General features: G+C 36.9%; 1 protein-coding gene across 6 annotated transcripts in view; it reads right to left on the bottom strand.

The window, feature by feature from the left end:
• myo6a (myosin VIa) overlaps positions 1-20,017 on the bottom strand; it is a 212,743-nt gene that overhangs the window by 47,877 nt on the left and 144,849 nt on the right. For 4 of the 6 annotated variants that reach the window (XM_088089544.1, XM_088089546.1, XM_042502963.2 and 1 more), the window contains 3 exons: positions 18,252-18,386; positions 13,826-13,852; positions 8,221-8,439 (listed from right to left, as the gene is read on the bottom strand). In XM_088089544.1, coding sequence (XP_087945670.1) covers positions 8,221-8,439; positions 13,826-13,852; positions 18,252-18,386 — 381 coding nt within the window. The remainder of the gene's footprint in view (positions 1-8,220; positions 8,440-13,825; positions 13,853-18,251; positions 18,387-20,017) is intronic. The other 2 variants (XM_088089545.1, XM_088089548.1) reach the window with 1 other exon arrangement.

Here is a 20,017-nt window from a genome sequence, read left to right as displayed (position 1 = left end):
CATGGCCCAAAAAAAGCTTAAATCAGCTGGAAACAGCTTACAATAGCCTGCCAAAACACGTCATAGCAAAGAAAGCTGCAAAAAGAAATAAAAAAAGCTAAATTTGGCATGTCAAAAATTTGACCAAAAATCCAAGACTATAGTAAGGCAAAAATGGCGAAATTTGACATGGCCCAAAAAAAGCTTAAATCAGCTGGAAACAGCTTACAATAGCCTGCCAAAACACGTCATAGCAAAGACAGTTGCAAAAAGAGCCAAAAACAGCATAATTTGGCATGTCGAAAACATGACCAAAAATCCAAGACTATAGTAAGGCAAAAATGTCAAAATTTGACATGTCCCAAAAACTGCTAGAAACAGCTGGAAGCAGTTTAGAATAGCCTGCCAAAACACGCCATAGCAGAGAAAGTTGCAAAAAGAAACACAAAAAGCTAAATTTGGCATGTCGAAAATTTGACCAAAAATCCAAGACTAGGCAAAAATGTCAAAATTTGACATGTCCCAAAAACTGCTGGAAACAGCTGGAAACAGCTTAGAATAACCTGCCAAAACACGCCATAGCAGAGAAAGTTGCAAAAAGAAACAAAAAAAGCTAAATTTGGCATGTCGAAAATTTGACCAAAAATCCAAGACTATAGTAAGGCAAAAATGGCAAAATTTGACATGTCCCAAAAACTGCTGGAAACAGCTGGAAACAGCTTAGATTAGCCTGCCAAAACACGCCATAGCAGAGAAAGTTGCAAAAAGAAACACAAAAAGCTAAATTTGGCATGTCGAAAATTTCACCAAAAATCCAAGACTATAGTAAGGCAAAAATGTCAAAATTTGACATGTCCCAGAAACTGCTGGAAACAGCTGGAAACAGCTTAGAATAGCCTGCCATAACACACCATAGCAAAGAAAGTTGCAAAAACAGCCAAAAACAGCATTATTTTTCATTTTGAAAATGTGACCAAAAATCCAAGACTATAGTAAGGCAAAAATGACAAAATTTGACATGTCCCCAAAACTGTTGAAAACAGCTGGAAACAGCTTACAATAGCCTGCCAAAACACGCCATAGCAAAGAAAGTTGCAAAAAGAAATAAAAAAAGCTAAATTTGGCATGTCGAAAATTTGACCAAACATCCAAGACTATAGTCAGGCAAAAATGTCAAAATTTGACATGTCCCAAAAACTGCTGGAAACAGCTGGAAACAGCTTAGAATAGCCTGCCAAAACACGCCATAGCAAAGAAAGTTGCAAAAACAGCCAAAAACAGCATAATTTGGCATGTTGAAAATTTGACCAAAAATCCAAGACTATAGTAAGGCAAAAATGTCAAAATTTTACCTGTCCCAGAAACTGCTGAAAAATGCTGGAAACATCTTAGAATAGCCTGCCAAAACACGCCATAGCAGAGAAAGTTGCAAAAAGAAACAAAAAAAGCTAAATTTGGCATGTCGAAAATTTCACCAAAAATCCAAGACTATAGTAAGGCAAAAATGTCAAAATTTGACATGTCCAAAAAACTGTTGAAAACAGCTGGAAACAGCTTAGAATAGCCTGCCATAACACGGCATAACAAACAAAGTTGCAAAAAGAGCCAAAAACAGCATAATTTGGCATGTTTAAAATATGACCAAAAATCCAAGACTATAGTAAGGCAAAAATGTCAAAATTTGACATGTCCCAAAAACTGCTGGAAACAGCTGGAAACAGCTTAGAATAACCTGCCAAAACACACCATAGCAGAGAAAGTTGCAAAAAGAAACACAAAAAGCTAAATTTGGCATGTCGAAAATTTGACCAAAAATCCAAGACTATAGTAAGGCAAAAATGGCAAAAGTTGACATTTCCCAGAAACTGCTGAAAACAGCTGGAAACAGCTTACAAAAGCCTGCCAAAACACGCCATAGCAAAGAAAGTTGCAAAAAGAGCCAAAAACAGCATAATTTGGCATGTTGAAAACACGACCAAAAATCCAAGACTATAGTAAGGCAAAAATGTCAAAATTTGACATGTCCCAAAAACTGCTGAAATCAGCTGGAAACAGCTTACAATAGCCTGCCAAAACACGCCATAGCAAAGAAAGTTGCAAAAACAGCCAAAAACAGCATAATTTGGCATGTTGAAAATTTCACCAAAAATCCAAGACTATAGTAAGGCAAAAATGTCAAAATTTTACCTGTCCCAGAAACTGCTGAAAAATGCTGGAAACATCTTAGAATAGCCTGCCAAAACACGCCATAGCAGAGAAAGTTGCAAAAAGAAACAAAAAAAGCTAAATTTGGCATGTCGAAAATTTCACCAAAAATCCAAGACTATAGTAAGGCAAAAATGTCAAAATTTGACATGTCCAAAAAACTGTTGAAAACAGCTGGAAACAGCTTAGAATAGCCTGCCATAACACGGCATAACAAACAAAGTTGCAAAAAGAGCCAAAAACAGCATAATGTGGCATGTTTAAAATATGACCAAAAATCCAAGACTATAGTAAGGCAAAAATGTCAAAATTTGACATGTCCCAGAAACTGCTGAAATCAGCTGGAAACAGCTTACAATAGCCTGCCATAACACGCCATAGCAAAGAAAGTTGCAAAAAGAGCCAAAAACAGCATAATTTGGCATGTTTAAAATATGACCAAAAATCCAAGACTATAATAAGGCAAAAATGTCAAAATTTGACATGTCCCAAAAACTGCTGGAAATAGCTGTAAACAGCTTAGAATAACCTGCCAAACCACACCATAGCAGAGAAAGTTGCAAAAAGAAAAAAAAAAAGCTAAATTTGGCATGTCGAAAATTTGACCAAAAATCCAAGACTATAGTAAGGCAAAAATGGCAAAATTTGACATGGCCCAAAAAAAGCTGAAATCAGCTGGAAACAGCTTACAATAGCCTGCCAAAACACGTCATAGCAAAGAAAGTTGCAAAAACTGCCAAAAACAGCATAATTTGGCATGTCGAAAACATGACCAAAAATCCAAGACTATAGTAAGGCAAAAATGGCAAAATTTGACATGTCCCAAAAACTGCTAGAAACAGCTGGAAGCAGTTTAGAATAGCCTGCCAAAACACGCCATAGCAGAGAAAGTTGCAAAAAGAAACACAAAAAGCTAAATTTGGCATGTCGAAAACATGACCAAAAATCCAAGACTATAGTAAGGCAAAAATGGCAAAATTTGACATGTCCCAAAAACTGCTGGAAACAGCTGGAAACAACTTAGAATAGCCTGCCAAAACACGTCATAGCAGAGAAAGTTGCAAAAACAGCCAAAAACAGCATAATGTGGCATGTTTAAAATATGACCAAAAATCCAAGACCATAGTAAGGCAAAAATGTCAAAATTTGAAATGTCCCAAAAAAAGCTGAAATCAGCTGGAAACAGCTTAGAATAGCCTGCCAAAACACACCATAGCAAAGAAAGTTGCATAAACAGCCTAATAAAGCAAAATTTGGCATGTCCAAAAACCGATCAAAAATCCAAGACTATAGTGAGGCAAAAATGTCAAAATTTGACATGTCCCAAAAACTGCCGAAAAAAGCTGGAAACAGCTTAGAATAGCCTGCCAAAACACACCATAGCAAAGAAAGTTGCAAAAACAGCCAAAAACAGCATAATGTGGCATGTTTAAAATATGACCAAAAATCCAAGACCATAGTAAGGCAAAAATGTCAAAATTTGAAATGTCCCAAAAAAAGCTGAAATCAGCTGGAAACAGCTTAGAATAGCCTGCCAAAACACACCATAGCAAAGAAAGTTGCATAAACAGCCTAATAAAGCAAAATATGGCATGTCCAAAAACCGATCAAAAATCCAAGACTTTAGTAAGGCAAAAATGTCAAAATTTGACATGTCCCAAAAATTGCTTAAAACAGCTGGAAAAACCTTAGAATAGTTTGCAAAGACACGCCATAGCAAAGAAAGTTGCAAAAAGAGTGTAAAACAGCAAAATTTGGCATGTCGAAAATTTGACCAAAAATCCAAGACTATAATAAGGCAAAAATGTCAAAATTTGACATGTCCCAAAAACTGCTGGAAATAGCTGTAAACAGCTTAGAATAACCTGCCAAACCACACCATAGCAGAGAAAGTTGCAAAAAGAAACACAAAAAGCTAAATTTGGCATGTTGAAAATTTGACCAAAAATCCAAGACTATAGTACGGCAAAAATGTCAAAATTTTACATGTCCCAAAAACTGCTGAAAACAGCTGGAAACAGCTTAGAATAGCCTGCCAAAACACACCATAGCAAAGAAAGTTGCAAAAACAGCCAAAAACAGCATAATTTGGCATGTTGAAAACACGACCAAAAATCCAAGACTATAGTAAGGCAAAAATGACAAAATTTGACATGTCCCAAAAACTGCTGAAATCAGCTGGAAACAGCTTAGAATAGCCTGCCAAAACACGCCATAGCAAAGAAAGTTGCAAAAACAGCCAAAAACAGCATAATGTGGCATGTTTAAAATATGACCAAAAATCCAAGACCATAGTAAGGCAAAAATGTCAAAATTTGAAATGTCCCAAAAAAAGCTGAAATCAGCTGGAAACAGCTTAGAATAGCCTGCCAAAACACACCATAGCAAAGAAAGTTGCATAAACAGCCTAATAAAGCAAAATTTGGCATGTCCAAAAACCGATCAAAAATCCAAGACTATAGTGAGGCAAAAATGTCAAAATTTGACATGTCCCAAAAACTGCCGAAAAAAGCTGGAAACAGCTTAGAATAGCCTGCCAAAACACGCCATAGCAAAGAAAGTTGCAAAAACAGCCAAAAACAGCATAATGTGGCATGTTTAAAATATGACCAAAAATCCAAGGCAAAAATGTCAAAATTTGAAATGTCCCAAAAAAAGCTGAAATCAGCTGGAAACAGCTTAGAATAGCCTGCCAAAACACACCATAGCAAAGAAAGTTGCATAAACAGCCTAATAAAGCAAAATTTGGCATGTCCAAAAACCGATCAAAAATCCAAGACTATAGTAAGGCAACAATGTCAAAATTTGACATGTCCCAAAACCTGCTGGAAACAGCTGGGAACAGCTTAGAATAACCTGCCAAAACACGCCATAGCAAAGAAAGTTGCAAAAACAGCCAAAAACAGCATAATGTGGCATGTTTAAAATATGACCAAAAATCCAAGACCATAGTAAGGCAAAAATGTCAAAATTTGAAATGTCCCAAAAAAAGCTGAAATCAGCTGGAAACAGCTTAGAATAGCCTGCCAAAACACACCATAGCAAAGAAAGTTGCATAAACAGCCTAATAAAGCAAAATTTGGCATGTCCAAAAACCGATCAAAAATCCAAGACTTTAGTAAGGCAAAAATGTCAAAATTTGACATGTCCCAAAAATTGCTTAAAACTGCTGGAAAAACCTTAGAATAGTTTGCAAAGACACGCCATAGCAAAGAAAGTTGCCAAAAGAGTGTAAAACAGCAAAATTTGGCATGTCGAAAATTTGACCAAAAAGACTATAGTAAGGCAAAAATGTCAAAATTTGACATGTCCCAAACAAAGCTGAAATCAGCTGGAAACAGCTTACAATAGCCTGCCAAAACACGCCATAGCAAAGAAAGTTGCAAAAACAGCCAAAAACAGCATAATTTGGCATGTCGAAAACATGACCAAAAATCCAAGACTATAGTAAGGCAAAAATGTCAAATTTTGACACGTCCTCAAAACTGTTGAAAACAGCTGGAAACAGCTTAGAATAGCCTGTTAAGACACACCATAGAAAAGAAAGTTGCAAAAAGAGCCAAAAATAGCATAATTTGGCATGTCGAAAATATGACCAAAAATCCAAGGCAAAAATGTCAAAATTTGACATGTTCCCAGAACTGTGGAAAATTATTGTAAACACTTTAGAATAGTCTGTAAAGCCACGCCATAGCAAAGATAGTTGCAAAAACAGCCGAAAACAGCATAATTTGAAATGGTGAAAAAATGCACTATATAGTAAAGCAAAAATGTCAAAATATGACCTGTCCAAACAACTGCTGAAAACCATATTAAACCACACAAACTAGCATTCTGAGACACACCATAGCACAGGATGTTGCAAAAACAGCCATAAACACTATAAAACGGCATGTCCAAAAATCCACTGAAAATGCAATACTATATTATGACAAAGATGTCAAAATATGACATTTCCAAAAATCTGCTAAAAACCACATTAAACCAAATAAAATAGGATGCCAAGACACACCACAACATAGGATGGTGCAAAAACGGCCCAAAACCCATAAAACAGCATGTTAAAAAATGACCAAAAAAGCAAGGCTGTAGTATGGCGAAAATGTCAAAATTTGACATCATTATACATTATACATTCTATTCAACTGGTCATCAGTCACTTGAATGTGACTCTGACTGTGAATGTGATTTGTGTCTGTATAATGTATAATAAAATGTTATTTTAATGTGGTGAATATAATATTGCATGCTAGAATCTGCAATGTATGCACTTTTTTAGCATACTACACTTTGACTTTTTTACATACTATACAATGACTTTTTTATATACTATATTAAGACTTTTTTTACATACTATACAATGACTTTTTTATATACTATATTAAGACTTTTTTGTACATACTTGACTGTTACTTATATCATACTACTTTTACATACTATGCTAATTCTTATTTTACATTGATATATTTTAACATATTTCATTTTGATTTTTTTAAAATATTAAATCATGTTTGACTTTTTACATGTTTTACTATGATTTTATTTTATGTACTATACTACAGTTCTTTACATACTATTGTTTAAAATTTTTGACATACCTCTATGACTCTTTGATGTATTTAGTGACATTTTTCAAATTACATTTCTTGTCACTTTTTATGGCATATTATGCTTTGATATTAATTAATAATGTTTCAGTAAATTTCTAAGATGTATAAAGATGACAAAATTAGGTGCATAAAAATGTTTTACCGTTTCCATGTTCAAACTAACAGATCACTCTTATCAACTGCTGATTTGTTGAATTTTGGACTTTGTTGCTCTGTATCCACCGAACCTCATCAGACTAAATATTTCATTCTCTGCACTCAACAATGGCAGTTTAGATTTAGTCAGTACAAAACACCACATCTGCACCACATTGTGTTAACTATACCTGGCAATAAATCTTTTTCTGATTCTTCAGCTGTAAAGGCAATAATAAGTTCCGGCAGTGTGCAAGTCAACATGGTATATGAGGTAGTTAGTCATCTTCATACTGTTGAATATGAACACTGCTGCTCCAAAATGCCAACTATTTTGCAACAATATGCGCTTTTTGAAAATATATACTCATCAAAATCACACAGCGATGTAGTTTCGCAAACACAGAGCTCACAAACATTCTTCAGCACACAGATGACTGTTATCTGCTGAGTCAAATAGTCTGGGAAAACACTCATAGGAGTCGGGAGGTTTTAACTTATCATCACACATGCTGAGACAGATGGGTAAACAAAACAACTAGTTGCCTCTTTTAGTGTTATGTTTTGCCTCATCATTTAGTACAATCGATGGTTTTATAGCTTGTTGTAGTGCAAACACCCCAAAAGTTTAACCCTTATATGCAAAATTAGGATTCTGATAGTGTGTTTAACAGTAGTATTTTAAAAATTCATTTCATCTAATCATGTATTGTACTTTTTTTATGGTTGTGCTCTGAGAGTTGTAAAACTGTCTGCATTTAGAGTTAAAGAAACAGTGGATAAAATATGTGTTATGCCTTCAGAAACTTTATGCCCTGAACTCTCTTTGCTCTACATATAAAAAAATATCATGTAAACATGAATTAATACATGCTGCAGATTCATCACTATCATGTTCTGATTGTTGACAAGACCTGAAATCTGCCATCCTTGTGGGGAATGTTCACAAATTGATTATTTAAATTTTGGACTCAGGCCTTAAATTATGATGAAAAAGAGATGATGATGATGGTTATGATGATGATGATGATGATGATGATGAATCTGCTGTACTATCATGAAGTCAAATTCCTGAACATTTGTTAAAGCCAGCCAATAAAGTGTCACTTCTGATTTCTTTTGTTTCTGTCAGAGTATCGACACCTTCTCTAACCCTGCCTCCTCCCTTTCCTCACACCATGTTTCCTTTCCTTCCTGCCACCACTCTTTATCCACTCTTTCTTCCTCTGTCCCTAAAGGACATTCCCTTTCTTCCTCCTACCCTTCCAGCCCACGACTTTGGTGCACTGACCTGCCACCAGCACGATGGGATGTTTATCCGGGTGAAGCTCCATCTGCCTGGCGATCCATGGCCCGTCGAAGTGAGCGTACCACCAGCCCTTCTTCTTGTTCTGGGGGTCTTTGTACTGGTCCCCTGGTCGGATGAATGGGATGCGGAAGTAACGCTGCTGCCGATTCATCGCCACCTCATACTGCCGGGCAGGAATGGGCGGGGCTGGGTTCTGCTGGGCTGTTAGATCAGATGAAAAAAAACAAACAAAACAAAAAAACAGTTAGGTGGCTTCCACAGAGGATAAGCCACCAATTATGAGTCAGCAACCATGTTTACATGCAGCCAGGGGGCAGTTTATGGGAAAGATGGGCAAAATTTACTGAGCAGCCTTATTTCTGATGATCAACCTGTGTACTAACTCATGGAGACTGCACTGCTACTATCAAAGACCTGTCCAGCTGATAGTGAATTTATAAGCTTAAGTAGAGGCCAGTCTGACCTCATTCACTGTAAAATCTGAGAAAAGTTCATTTGACCTTAAAAAAACATCTTGGGAACTGACACTGTAAGTATATTTTACTATTAGTCTTAATCTATGTTTATTTTGTATCTAATAGTTATGCTTAATTATAATATTGTTATATTTACTTTAGTTTGTTGCAACTTGAAAATGACAAGTATAATCAAATCAATCTTTCCCAGGTTTTAGCAAATTCAGTAAGCCAAGCTTACTGTGCTATATGTCTGTATTCTGGTGGTTGCAAACTAGTCAGTCATAGTTGTATTTTCTTGAACATGTTAACAAAACCGGACTTGCAGGTATGCTAACTCCATCATTGGCCAAATTCTCTTTGTAATGATCCTGTTAACTAACTTGGTTTATTAAAGTTACTAACACCTAGAAAAGAAAAAGGCAATTCCACGTCATTTTTAAGTTGCCACTACTTCACAAAATTAGGTAAATACAACAATTTTAGGTAAATGTAAGCATAAATTGAAATTAATAGTTATATCCATTTTCCTTTTTCAAGACGATTAATTTCCAAGTTATTTTAAGTAAGATCAACTTGTCAGAGATAACACTGTAGATTGTCCCTTCATAGGGAATTAAAGTAATGCAAATGTATTTTTAACACACAATAAAAGCAGTGTGGTGTGCTGCCTTTCACTGATGTTAGATATTTCAAAATTTCACGGTTTTCTACTTGGACAAGTGCAGTGGAACATTCATTTGAGCTATAATTAAATCTGACATCTATGTGTGCTAATCAGTATGGTGGCTTTTAATGGCGCTGTTTGCTGTTGGTTGGACATATGCATGAGCTGGAACTTGATATCGCTACTGCACAGACTCTGGATTAAGATGGCAGCAGCCGCATGAAGTACATGAAGACACATTGTCCATCTTTATATATATTCTATAATCGTAACACAGTATCACCCACTCTAATAAAGCCTCATTAATTAGCAATACAAATACTTATCTCCAAGCTACTAGCCATTTTAGCTTAGTATTAAAACAGGAAACGGGAAAAAAGCTAGTGTGGCTCTATGAAAAGGTAACAATATCCACCTACCAGCACTTGTTAAGATCACTGAATAACACTGTGTATTATTTGTTTAATCCATAAAAACAAAATAAACTGTATAAAACTATTTGTGTGTCAAGAACTATTTATTTTTATGGACCAGTTGCCCAGCAACCTCACAAATATGACATGTTAATCAATGAGCACCTTCTCCTCATAACGTTAGAATATAAAACTTTTGACCTTCAACTGTGTGTAGCGCCAATAAAGAAAAGAAATCCAGCTTCACTTTTACCTGAAACTGCTTTTAAAAGGGAGATTTGCAGTAATTCTGAAATTGTTAATACACAGGCGAATGCAGTGGAATGAGGCTCATATCCAATGAAAAAAAACAAACAGACAAACACGGAACAAAGACCAAGCGTGTTGGAACATCAGTTGTCTTCTTTTGAAGCGTCCATTCTTTGGGATCATGTCCTCTCACTGCATGTAAACATTAAGCCCCGCTCTGCTGTTCTCAGATCAGCTTTGAATAATAAACCCAATCGCTGCTCTCCATGTTTAAGTCAGAGAGTCCTGCTGTTAGAGGAGGGTCAGCGGAGATCACAGCAGTGCTGATGACAGAGGGAAGAAATCAGCGAGACAAGCACAGCAGATGTTTATGAAGGGGTTTGCATACTCGTGTGAAACATAAAACGTGCATTATTTGCATCTTTCTACAAAGTGGAGCGTAAAATAAGGATCTACAGAGACTGAGGTAGCTTCTCTACATGATAAAGAGACTGCAAGAACACTCATTTTAATAAGTCCATTTATCTTGTTTTCGGTTTTAAAATCTAGAAATTTGCATTGAAAAAATCACTTGTTTCCAAAGCAGTTCAGCTTGTTTGAATGATTTTCACAATTTACGTAACATGATGTTAAAAGAAAAGGCCTTGATTCATTTTATTTACTGGAAACAAGAGAAATCTTCTCTCACACATTCAAAATAAATTGTTTCAACACGGACTCCAAGATTTAAACTTCTTGTTAAAATGAGTCCTTTTGCAGCATCTGAACACATGAAACAACCATCTGATTTAGAGCAACGTATCGTTTTCACCATCACCAACAAAAAGTTGCCCTCACACCACCTTCCAAAAGAACCGCACCTCCTCTCAGCGACAACTTTTAGAAAATAAAATCCCTAAAACTTTATAAACAAACAAAATAAATCAGCCTGTTTCAGTTTAGAAGAAGCCAAAAATGGAGAACTATTTTGGTGAGAGGCACTTGAACTTAACTCCCCGCTGGATACTCTCAGGTTCTTGATTACTGCTTGTCGTACTTCCTGGCTTGCTGCTACAAAGTGCCTGAGCTGCTTTGGTGACTCATTGAAGGGTCGAGAGCTGCATTCAGGTTTCAAGGCTGACGAAAACAAGGGAGACGTGTCGCTCGTTCTCACGGATAAAGATCAGCTACCAAATACTGACTGAGTTCAAACTGTAGCTGCATCGTGATGAGGAAACACACGCTCCGCTCCACTGTCCATACGTTTCTCCATCTCTGTCTGCAGAAGGTCTTTAAAATTTATCTCTGCTGACGATATCATATTCTTTGTCTGCCGGTCATAGTTTCACCTGTCGGCTTCATGAACAAATATATATATTTATATATATTTGCACCTTTGTTTCGTAATCTCTTCAGCTGTGAATTAACAGATAAATCTAAAGTAAATATACTTTGCGATGTAACGCTTTGAAGAACTCAACATGCAGCTTGTTTCTCCAAGACTCCACTCATGGTGTCTGAGTTATTTTGGGCAATCCACAGACTTAACTGCAAACATTTGCATTGGGATCCGTTTTGTAAAGACAATTACATCCCGAAGACAAACACTGTGTCACACCAGCGTTTGAAATGACAAAATAAATTATTGTTGGTCTTCGCCCAAATCGAGTCGATTTTTAAATGGAAATTTGCAAACCGTCTTGACAGTGTTGATCTCAAGGGAACGGGAGGCCAAAGAATTCAGAGTCTAGAGAACTACCGTATCACATTAGCTCACAACGTCCATAAACTCGTCCATGACAGAAAAATGCTTTATAGACAGTTACGACACAGCAGTTGACAATATCAGCCAGCGTCAAGACGTTCTGCCAGTTTCCCTTTGTGAATGATGAACACAGATGACCGCTGTCTGCTGGGATGGAGGAGTATCTCCTCTCACTCAGACACTGAACATGTGCTTTTGTTGGGCATCGATTTGTGCAACTTGTGCAACTTTTTGGCCGAGACATGGCGTGAGGGTGACACGGAATGGGACTTTTATCACTGCTAGTTCTCTGCTGTTGGTTTGGTGTGTCTGGGCCTTAAGTGGTAAACTACAGTACTATGGCACCAAGCCTAAAACAAATACTTCGTGAAGACAAAGACTTTCTGGTGTGACAGGGGCCTGGCATAGCAGCATTGCAAGTTTTTCAAATACTGTTTTTTTTTTTGTTTTTTTTTTAATGTTTTGAGTATCAAAAATAATTCACCCCAACAGTGCTATTGTATTAGGGAGTCAGCAGATTGAGACAGTGAATGAAAGAATGAGTTTGGTGTGGTTGATTTGGGTAAACTGACTCTTTAAAAATTCCTTTAGTCTATGTTTCAATAGTGTGCCCCAGAGATGATGTTTTTATGTAGACCAAAACCGACGCTAACATCGCCGTGGTTTCCTTGTCAAAAAACTCCATTGTCCATTGGATTTTGGATAAGCTCTGTGGTAAACAAACATTTATGATACTTATATATTTTGTTGAGCAAGATAACCTTCACAAGTAAAAAACAGTTTCAGGATTTTTGAAGCCTAAACACCAAAGGTAAATAGTGATTGCTTAGCTAAAACAAACTACACTGCGGTCGTTCGCCACCACTATGAGACTGTAAAGCCAAGTTTGATTATGTTCTGTACACTCATTAAGCCACTTGTTGGCAACTGTCTTTTTTAAGACACACAGTAGCTTTAAAGTTGGCAAAGGGGGTATTTACAGATTAATTTTACGTCGTAGAACAAAACATTAAACTCTCTTAAGCTAGTTAAAACCATAGACCTTATTTAAGGCTTCCAACCAAAAACCCAGTCATCCAATTCACTTTGAGGAGAAGGAACCGATGGGGCTGAAATGCTGATTTCCGGGTTTCAGAATTCATTACTGGGGTTCTCTATGGAGAGTTTAAGAGTCCCAAACAATCTTAACAATCTTTAAGAGGCATTTCTAAAGGGACAACAGTAGAATTCTAAATGACACATTAAATTTGATAATTTTCTTGCCAAATGTAAACATAAACATCAGCAAATTTAATCTACGACCAGCTTCAGCCTTCAAACAAACTCTGCAGTCGGTGCTGGCTGCAGGTAGAGAGACAGATTGGTAGTCAGCACTGGATGCCTCATACGGCTGAATGGGCTGTTATGTATCTAAAATCTTCATTAAGTCAGGAGTGAATGGAGTGGAGCGTCTGCTTGCTGCTTCAACGACGACACCTTTTACAACATTTCTCTTCCAATCAGCGAGTGCGGCGGCCTTTTTCCTCGCGTCACACTCCTGTGAACGTGATGCTATCTGCCACCAAACACAAACCAGGCAAAGTGCCCTGAACGCCTCCTGTCCCTCTCTCTCCTAGTCTCTTTCTTCCCTCTTTGAGAATTCCTCCATGTGGGAGTATCAATAATAACAGCAGCCTTAAGAGCTCGCAGGAATCACCTCGGCTCTTTATCAAAGCATTATAGCCGTCTGGGAGGCGTCTCACAAATGGGGCGAGAGCTTGCGCCCGGTGCAGCGGTCATGAAGACGAAACGGCAGCTTCGTGCCTCAAAATCACTCAAATAATCTCTTCCACACACGTCTCAATAGAGGCAGCAGTTGCCGTGGAAACCCATGCACCCTCCTCCTCCTCCTCCTCCTCCAGCAAAAGGGAAACTTTTCCATCGAATTGAGCAGCACAAAGCCGAGGCAAACAGTGATCCCAGTTAGGAGCAGACCTCTACCATGTTGGAGGGGTTAGGGTTAATGAGGGAGGGGTGTAGCTCTGCGGTTAGTAGCGTTACACACTGGAGGACCACTTACATGCTTTTTTCACAGGTGGTGCATGATCTGAAAGTAAACATGCCAGGTTACACGGACATACACTGCAGGAAGTGATGCAACACAGCAGCAACAGTGAAACAAGAGAGATGTTTGTTGTTTGACATGATAACAAGTAACGAATCAGACAAGACAAGAAAATGACAACATAAATACTGTTGGCGTAAATACATATATGTTGACAACTAACATGGCTACTACTAGTCCTAATTATGTTGTTTATTATGAGATGTGGTCAGATTTGGTGGTGAAAAGAGAGAGAAGAAAGAATGAAAAGTATTCCTCATTAGATTCTTAAAATTACTTCAAATTGCAATTATATTTCAAAGATGTAACATGTGGAAGAATGTGATATTTAAGCAGCAAATTTCCAAAAATCCTTTAACCTTTTGAAACCTGGGGCAGCACAACTTTTTTGTGCTGCTTTCAGATGCCTTTTACAAGTATTTAACCCTCTGAACACTTTGGTGCGACTTCCTTAAAGAAAACGTGGGAAGAAAGGCAATTAGCACAGTGAAAAGAAGTGGTCTGCAAATTGCAAGAGATTAGTAGATGTAGGAAAATTAATTTAAAAAAAATTCTAGGAGAAAATATCATGAAGAAAAAACAGAAAAATAAATGTATAATTATTGTAATTACATAAATAAAATTTTGTTACAAAGTTATCAGAATTTTTAAATACTTTTTCGAATTCTTGATCGCTTTGGGTTTTTATCATTTTAAAAAAATTCTCAGGTAATTTTCTTGTGCTTTTATCTTATTTCTTATATTTGGGCTAATTTCTTCTTTCATTCCTCATTGCCTCCTGCCTCAAATAATTCCATAAAAAGACCAAAACTAAGTGTATTTATTGATGAACACATACTATGTGTGTATCAGAGCCTGATAGATCTTCTTCCTCTTCGCCATATAACTCCACTGTTGTCCAAAAAATATTTTAAACACATCAGTGAACCACACTGTTACACTGGGTGACATTTTTCTTCATTACCATGAACACATACACACTGTTCACTGATCTCATATGCAAGAGGTGGGAACAAGTCATAATTTTTCAAGTCACAAAAAATCTCCAAAGTCTTGGTGTCAAGTCACAATTCAAGTATCAAGTCATGTTCCAAGTCATAAACATTAAGTATCGGGTTCTAAACAAGTCTTAATGCACTGTTTATTTATATTTATGCATTTATGTGTTAAAACAAGCATGATTAAACTAAATCATAAAAAGTAGTGCCAACATTGAATTTTTTTAGCATATTGCCCTATTAACCCGTATCACAATTAGCTTTTAGTACCCACATTAGCTCACTATGTTAGTAAGTCTTCACTTACCATTCTCTGCACCACTCTGTTTAGCTTCAAATGTCAAATGAAGTTGGAAGTTGTTGCGTGTTCCTCTGTAGAGTTCAACATGCAAATTTTCCATACTGCAATTTGTTTTTTATTGACCACTTATTGACCAAGTGGTCAATATTGTTTGTTGCACACAAACAAAATTATCCCTGGTAAGAAATAAATAAATGAATCAACCTGGCAGTTACTAAGGTAATGTTTGTTCTTCAGGGTTTTCTTGTGCAACTGGACTGGATGCTGTCACATTGGTTCAAACAAAGTGGATCAGGATAGTAATTTCAATCTTTGAGCTTGTGGGAAGGTTTCAAGTATCACAAAGTCTAAAGGCTCAAGTCCAAATAAAGTCATCTCTAATATTCTTTAGGAAACAATGGCTGAGAGCCAAAGACAGAGAGTCAGACAGTGTTGACAGACAGAGTAACACCCTGTTGGTTTTGGTCTGTTCATGGAACTTGGTGACGATAAGAAATTAAATCTTAACACGAGCTTTATCCTCTAAAATGCAAAACCTTTACATTTGTAAACTGATTTGAAGCTGTATTTTCGGGTCCATATGTCTGTGTTGTAACCTCTTATTTTGGATTTAGGAGGACTTCATTCACCAAGCTTTCAAACAAAAGGCCTTTTTGACATGTTTTTTTAACGACGCGCCATGATAAAGCTGAAGCTTTCATTCTGTGTTAACTTATTGTTGCTCTTTTGCCTCAATTTCTTTCATCTCATGTCCCAGCAGACTCTGCACTCCTGAAGGAGTCATTGCTTCAGTGGTGAAGATGTATAATGTGAACATATATCAGAGGTTTCAAATCCAGGCTTGGATCTTTGTAACTTATCTTTCCCCTGGCCTTTATTCCTCAAACATATCCTGTCTCTCTAAAAAATGTGGACCATAAAAAAAAACTGACAAACTGAGCCTTGGAATGATGACTGACCCCACAGCGCCACATGGAGGTGTGTCTCAAATATAATCCTGATTAAACTAAAAAGCCTTCTAAAAGGGCACATTGATGTCAACGCTGCAGCCTGATAAGTTTAAGTTTGGTCAGACTTAAAAGACACAAACTTGAAATAATCTATGTAAAGTTGAGGTTCATTTGGAAAGCCTTGGGAGGCTTATCACTACAACAGTGGCGGTGAGGGATAACTTAACTTGATCCACAGCATAGGACCCAAGTTTACCTTAAAAACAAAACTTTTTTTTGTTTTGATAATTTGAATATCAATCACTCCACCAGTGTTACGTTAAATTCAGACTGTTTTTCTTGCATGCCTCCACGGTAAACGAAGAATACAAAACTGAGAAAATGATTGCTAAATTAGAGTAAATGGGGGCAGCATTTAACAACAGCAAAACTTTATTAGACATCAATTTACAAACTCCTGCACAACAGTAGTATAATGCAATTCTCATTTATCCAGTCATGTGCTCAGTGCTTCCGTACTTTCTGTGAAAACGTTAGTATTTATGTACAAAGATTGTTTATGTGGAAGAATTTATTAAAATCCAAAGTTTTTTTGTTTGTTTGTGATAAACACGTGTTTGAAAGCACTGGATAAATGAGAGTGGGATTGCACGAATTGTGAGAGAGTTTGTAAACGTTTTGATATAGTTTTGTTGTTGTTAAACATGGACCCCATTTAGAATTTTATCTGCTTTCAGATTATTTGTATACCATGGACGCATTCAAGAAAGAAAAAAGAAAAATTCTTCAGCATAACACAGGGTAAGTAACTGATATAGAAATTATGATTTTGGTGTCAACTATGCCTTAAAGTGGCATTTGAATATATGTGACTAACAAAGAATCAAACAAAGATAAGCACAAGGAAGTCAAAACGTACAGTATGTAGGATTTGATGATTAACCACCTCAGAATTTTGACTGGAGGAAGGGGTGATGACAGTGACGAAGGTCCTGAGACTGATTCACACCTCAGATCATCATATTAATCTGTCAGCTAGCTTCAAACACAGAGCCAGGAGTCCCATCACTAAACAGCTCTGAGTCCATGAGGCTGATCAGCAGCAGGATGAAGCCGAGATGGAAGCAGAGGGATGAAGGATGAAAGTGGGTGTGTGGGCTCGCAGTCCAATCAGTAGTCTGAGCAGAGCACACAATAGACGGCTCAGAATAAGAGCTCTCTGTCGTCATGACAACTCAACGTGTGGCACAAGGAGATGCGGCGATGGCGGCGGAGAGGTGAGAGACAGAGTCCATTTGTTTCTCGTGTTTGAACAACGTCTGGACTCAGAAGAATGAGCACGGGTCACCGTTAAGTGTCTTTCATTTGCAGGGTTTTTACTATTGGCAGTTTGGGGTTTTCTACATATTTAATTCATAATTAGTGTGAAACATCAACCTATGATGCAATGTGTGATATAACATCAGGGGCCAGATCTGTAAAGAGTGTGCGTGCACAAAAACAATATACAGGCCATTTTCCCAAATATTAACTGGTATTTATAAAAGAAAAATATTGAGTTCTTCTTTGTGCACACCTCACAAATACAATGATTTGAGTGTGATAAGATTTTTTTTAAATTAATGCAGAGCTGTGTGTCAATAAAAGATAAAATAACTAATCTTGATTTTGTGTTACTTTTTTTGTTACTGTGTTGATTGCTGCGCTTTAACAAAATTATTTGTCACCTTTATAATGTTTGATGGTTGAGATGTCACTGTTAAAGGTACAGTTATGTGTACGTAAGGAATTCCTATATTACATTCAGTTATTAGATTATAGGTACTAATCCAAGTACCCAAAATTAAAACATAATTTTGTCTTATCTCAAAATTTTCCGTGCCAGTCGCAATCGTCAAGCAAGATTGTGGACATGAAAAAAGAAAATTAATTGTTTAATTTGTACAAGTAACAAAAAAAAAGTTAGAAAATAAGGATACCCCCCCCCCCCAAGTCAGTTGGGAAACTATTAATGAGACAAGTATGTAAATGAAGCTTTTCTCATGGTTAGAAATGCTTTTAAATGCTAATAAAACCTGTTGGTAGTCATAACCCTTCCCCTAACAATGCAGTAATGTGTTGTAATGTCGTACCGTAGTCGGTGACAGATTTCGGCGCTCTCTGCGGCTCAGTCTCCGTGTTTCTCTTCTTGTTCTTTGACTTCCAGGCGTGGTAAACTTTGAGCCGGCGGTGAAACTCCTCTCTGCAGGCCGCCAGCAGTTCGATATCTGGAAGAGACAGATTTGGGAAAATCAGTATGTACAAATACTGAGACTTTTACTACAAGTAAATGTCAGAATTGTGCTTTTTCTTTTTCGACGACCTTTCAGAACACAGAATTTCTTTCTTTTCCAGCAAGTTTGCCGTCATATCAACTTGTAGTGGCAGCAGCTGGGCCTTTCAACAATTTATCCATGACTTTTACTTTCTATTTTCACTTCAAGTTGTCAGTCTCTTTCAGTCGCAAAGCTTGGTGTTTAGGTGTTGAAACTGACTCAGAAGCAAAAGGGTGTTTGTTATTGTGAAAGTAAATCTATTAAATATCAGGCTCATACCAACTTGTCATGTACTTTAGAATTACTGCTCTAAAATAACTTTGTATGCTGAGTAGGGATGTCCCAGTCAGATTGTAAGGATGGTCATCTGCCCGATCAAGATATTTTTTAAATTAATTGAGATCAGTTCTTTTGCGCATGCGCCCTGCCTGATCCTTTCTTTATGTCCACCATCACACAGGTGTGGTAAACGCAGAGCATGATATGCAGCAGATATTGAGGTTTTATTGTAATTCGGCTATTCCAAAAGGTAGATACAGATATTTTTTCATGTTCAACTTAAGCTGCTACACCACTTTAAGTGGAAGTGAAATCTTTGTTGTTCATTTGAAGTACACTAGTTTTATTGTAATGCTATAATAAGCAGAACTGTGATCGATTTTGATTTGTTGTGATTGGGAATGTTAAAGTTCAGCTATAACACAACTCTGAATTGGAATTGTGATTATATAACGTATTTATTGTGTTCTGTACTTGTATTACAATGCTACACTAAGTGGATTTGAGGGCACTTTCTGAAGACACATTTTAGTTAGGTTACTTTGGGGTTTTTTTTGTGTTTTTTTTTTTAATGCGGTACTAGGTGGATTTAAGTGGATTTTTTTTTTTTTTTGAAAAGTGTATAAAAACTATGTCCTCGCCACAATGGCCATGGGTTCGATTCTAACCTTGGCTCTTGCTGCATGTCACCCCTTTTCCCTCCCTCTTTCACGCCCCCTGGTCTGTTGAAATAAAGACTAGAAAGCCCAAAATATAATATTTAAAAACAAATGCTGTACTAAGTGGAATTGTGATACGAGACATACAAAAATATTTACAGTTTGTTTACTTTATTATTTTTGTAAAAATAAAACCCTTAAGGAACTGTTTAGAAACAGGCATGTTTTCTTGTACTGCATTGCAGAACTACTAAACTGTCAAGCACATACAACTGGATGCACTCTAATAACTTGACAGTACTTGAAGTGTGAATTGTGCAGCTGTATTATCCAGGTAAATACAAGCAATGGATCTGGACGCAGTATTGGCAGATATTTAATATGAAATGCCTCTGATCGGGGAATGTGGGCAAAAAAACCTTTTTCTGTACATCCGGCCTATGAGACTTCTCTTCACTGGAACTAAGGGGCCTAAAGCACAGGTGTCCACATACTTTTGGCTACACAGTGTGTGTCTGTTAATGATGAACCTGTGTTAAACCTCACGCAAATATTATCAACAGATACATTGACCTTTTTTTCATTTCCTCTCCAAGCTGCTACACAGTTCATTAATATCTTCAAAAAAATCAATACAGTGTGTGA

The sequence above is a fragment of the Plectropomus leopardus genome, chromosome 16 (genome assembly GCF_026936395.1).
Source record: "Plectropomus leopardus strain MGB_pleo_1.0 chromosome 16, ASM2693639v1, whole genome shotgun sequence".
Lineage (NCBI taxonomy): Eukaryota > Metazoa > Chordata > Actinopteri > Perciformes > Serranidae > Plectropomus > Plectropomus leopardus.
The sequence above is the reverse complement of the archived record's forward strand: the minus strand, read 5'-3'. Positions and strand labels throughout refer to the sequence as shown.